Consider the following 2,500-nt stretch of genomic DNA (forward strand, 5'->3'; position numbering starts at 1 on the left):
GACGCGAAGGAGTGATGAGGAAGAGGAGGAGGAGGAGGAAGAAGAAGAGGAGGAGATCGAGGCCTCAGACATCACTGAACCAGCGGCAGATCATAAAGAGGAGGCGGAGGCTGTCACTGGCTGATGGACACACACACACACACACACACACACACACACACATACAAACACTCATGTATACACGCACGCACACATATATCTATACACACTTGCTCATAGACACACACTGACATATACACACACTTGCTTATACACAGTCACACTCACATACACACTTGTGTATATATATAGATATACACACACATACACCCAGATAAACACACGTGTACATCTTGGTATTGGTGGTTTATGAGGACTCTCCATAGATGTAATGTATATTATTATCACGTTTGATTGTCATGAGACCCTGTAAAGTATGATTTATAAGTGTTTTAAATAAGGGACACAATGCATGTCCTCATAAACCACTGTAATAGAGAACAACCAGCTCATACCCGTGTCATTATACACATTCATGTCCTTGTAAACCACCAAAACCAGTACACACACACTCAACACAAACTCAGGAAATTCTACCGGACAGACCGACCACTCACACACACACACTCTGAAGGATTCACTGAACACATAAACACTGGATCATACACTCGCCCTCAGAAGAACACATCATCATCATCACGAGCACCACAAAGCAGCACCACCTCTCAGTCCCGATCAGGCGGTGTTGATGTCTTAAAGGCGCAGTACACCCAAAACTGATGAGATTCTGTCATCATTTACTCACCCTTAACACACACACACACACAAACACACTAAATAAGATATTTAGCAAACCAGTAACCATTGACTTCCATAGTACACTGCATAAATTGCTTGTTTTTGTTTTGTTTCTAGTCCAAATATCTCAAAATAATCAAATCAAGACATTTTTTCTGCATGAGTAAATCATTTTATCCTGTTTTTTGAAATAGTCAAAATTAACTGAGTTTTTCTTTTAAAACAAGCTAAATAATCTGACAATGGAGGAAGCGAAACAATATTATGTCAAAAGGAAACTCTATTTCACTTTGATTCATTTCAGGAAAAACTCTGGGAAATTAATTTTGACTCATTATTTCTTGAATCAACTCAATATGTTTTGCTTGTCTAGTAAATGCAGCCTAATTTAAGAATTGTTAGATATTTGGACTGGAAACAGGACAAACTCTAAGTAAGAAAAGCATTTTTTGCACTGTATTTGTTTTTTTCTACTATGAAAGTCAATGGTTACCGGTTTCTAACATTCTGCAAATTATCTTCTTTTGTGTTCAACAGAAAAAAAGCTCATGAGTAAATAGTCATCATCTAATATCCATCATCCAGTCATGCATGAACACAAAAGAAGATAACTTGAAGAATGTTAGAAACTGGTAACCATTGATGTCCATAGTGCACTGCATAAAATGCTTGTTTTTGTCTTGTTTCTAGTCCAAATATCTCAAAATGAACAAATCAAGAAGCATTTTCTCGATTAGTAAATCATTTTGTCTTGTTTTCAGAAATAATGAGTCAAAATGAAGAGAGTTTTTCATTAAAACAAGCTAAATAATCTGACAATAGGGGAAGAGAAATAATATGTTTAAAGGAAAAGATTAGTTCACTTTGCTCTCACTCAGTTAATTTTGACTCATTATTTCTTGAATCAACACAATATGTTTTGCTTGTCTAGTAAATTCTGCATAATTTAGGAATTGTTAGATATTCGGACTAGAAACAAGACAAACACTAAGTAAGAAAGGCATATTTTGCACTGTATTTGTTTTTCCTACAATGGAAGTGAATGGTTACCGGTTTCTAACATTCTGCAACATATCTTTTGTGTTCAACAGGAAAACAACTCATGAACTTAATGGATGAGTAAATAGTTCATCATATCCATCATCCAGTTTATGAATTGCTTGTGTTGAACACAAAAGAAGATATTTTGAAGAATGTTAGAAACTGGTAACCATTGCCTTCTATAGTATGAAAAACAAATGCAGTGTAAATCATGCTGTTCTTACTTATTGACTCACTCAAAAACTCAATGGATGAGTAAACCGTACATAAATGTTGATTTTTGGGTGAAACTGAACAGCAGATGAGCCTAAACGGCCCCCATCGGCTTCCATCATATGGTAAAACACATTCTTCTGTGTTTCACTCAGTACTTTTAAAAGGACGAGTAAAGAAAGGTGGCGTTTGTGAACGATTCTTTCGAGTCGATGAGATTTGAGAGCTGTAGCAAAGACTGAACGAACACATAAAGAACGTCACGGTGCTTGTATGGTGTTTCTGAACGTCTCGTCTGCGTAATCTGAAGCTCAGCGTGTTTACATTGACATGAGGGCGAGGAAATGATTCATGTCGTGAGTGAATCAACTCTGATGAATCAATGAAGGAAGCAAGCATTGTGGGATTTCTGATCTAATCATGTGCTTAAAAGCGTTAACTAAAGCAGGAGCGGACTGAACTGACACAT

General features: G+C 36.7%; 1 protein-coding gene across 7 annotated transcripts in view; it reads left to right on the plus strand.

Annotated features, from left to right (window-relative positions):
* The window catches only part of secisbp2l (SECIS binding protein 2-like), a 31,705-nt gene that overhangs the window by 29,162 nt on the left and 43 nt on the right, over positions 1-2,500 (plus strand). For 4 of the 7 annotated variants that reach the window (XM_087292791.1, XM_087292792.1, XM_087292793.1 and 1 more), the window contains exon 18: positions 1-2,500. This exon is cut by the window's left edge and continues 430 nt beyond it; it is cut by the window's right edge and continues 43 nt beyond it. In XM_087292791.1, coding sequence (XP_087148917.1) covers positions 1-124 — 124 coding nt within the window. In that variant the 3' untranslated portion in view covers positions 125-2,500. The other 3 variants (XR_015514529.1, XR_015514530.1, XR_015514531.1) reach the window with 1 other exon arrangement.

The sequence above is a fragment of the Danio rerio genome, chromosome 18 (genome assembly GCF_052040795.2).
Source record: "Danio rerio strain M-AB ecotype USA chromosome 18, GRCz13ab, whole genome shotgun sequence".
NCBI classification, from domain to species: Eukaryota; Metazoa; Chordata; class Actinopteri; order Cypriniformes; family Danionidae; genus Danio; species Danio rerio.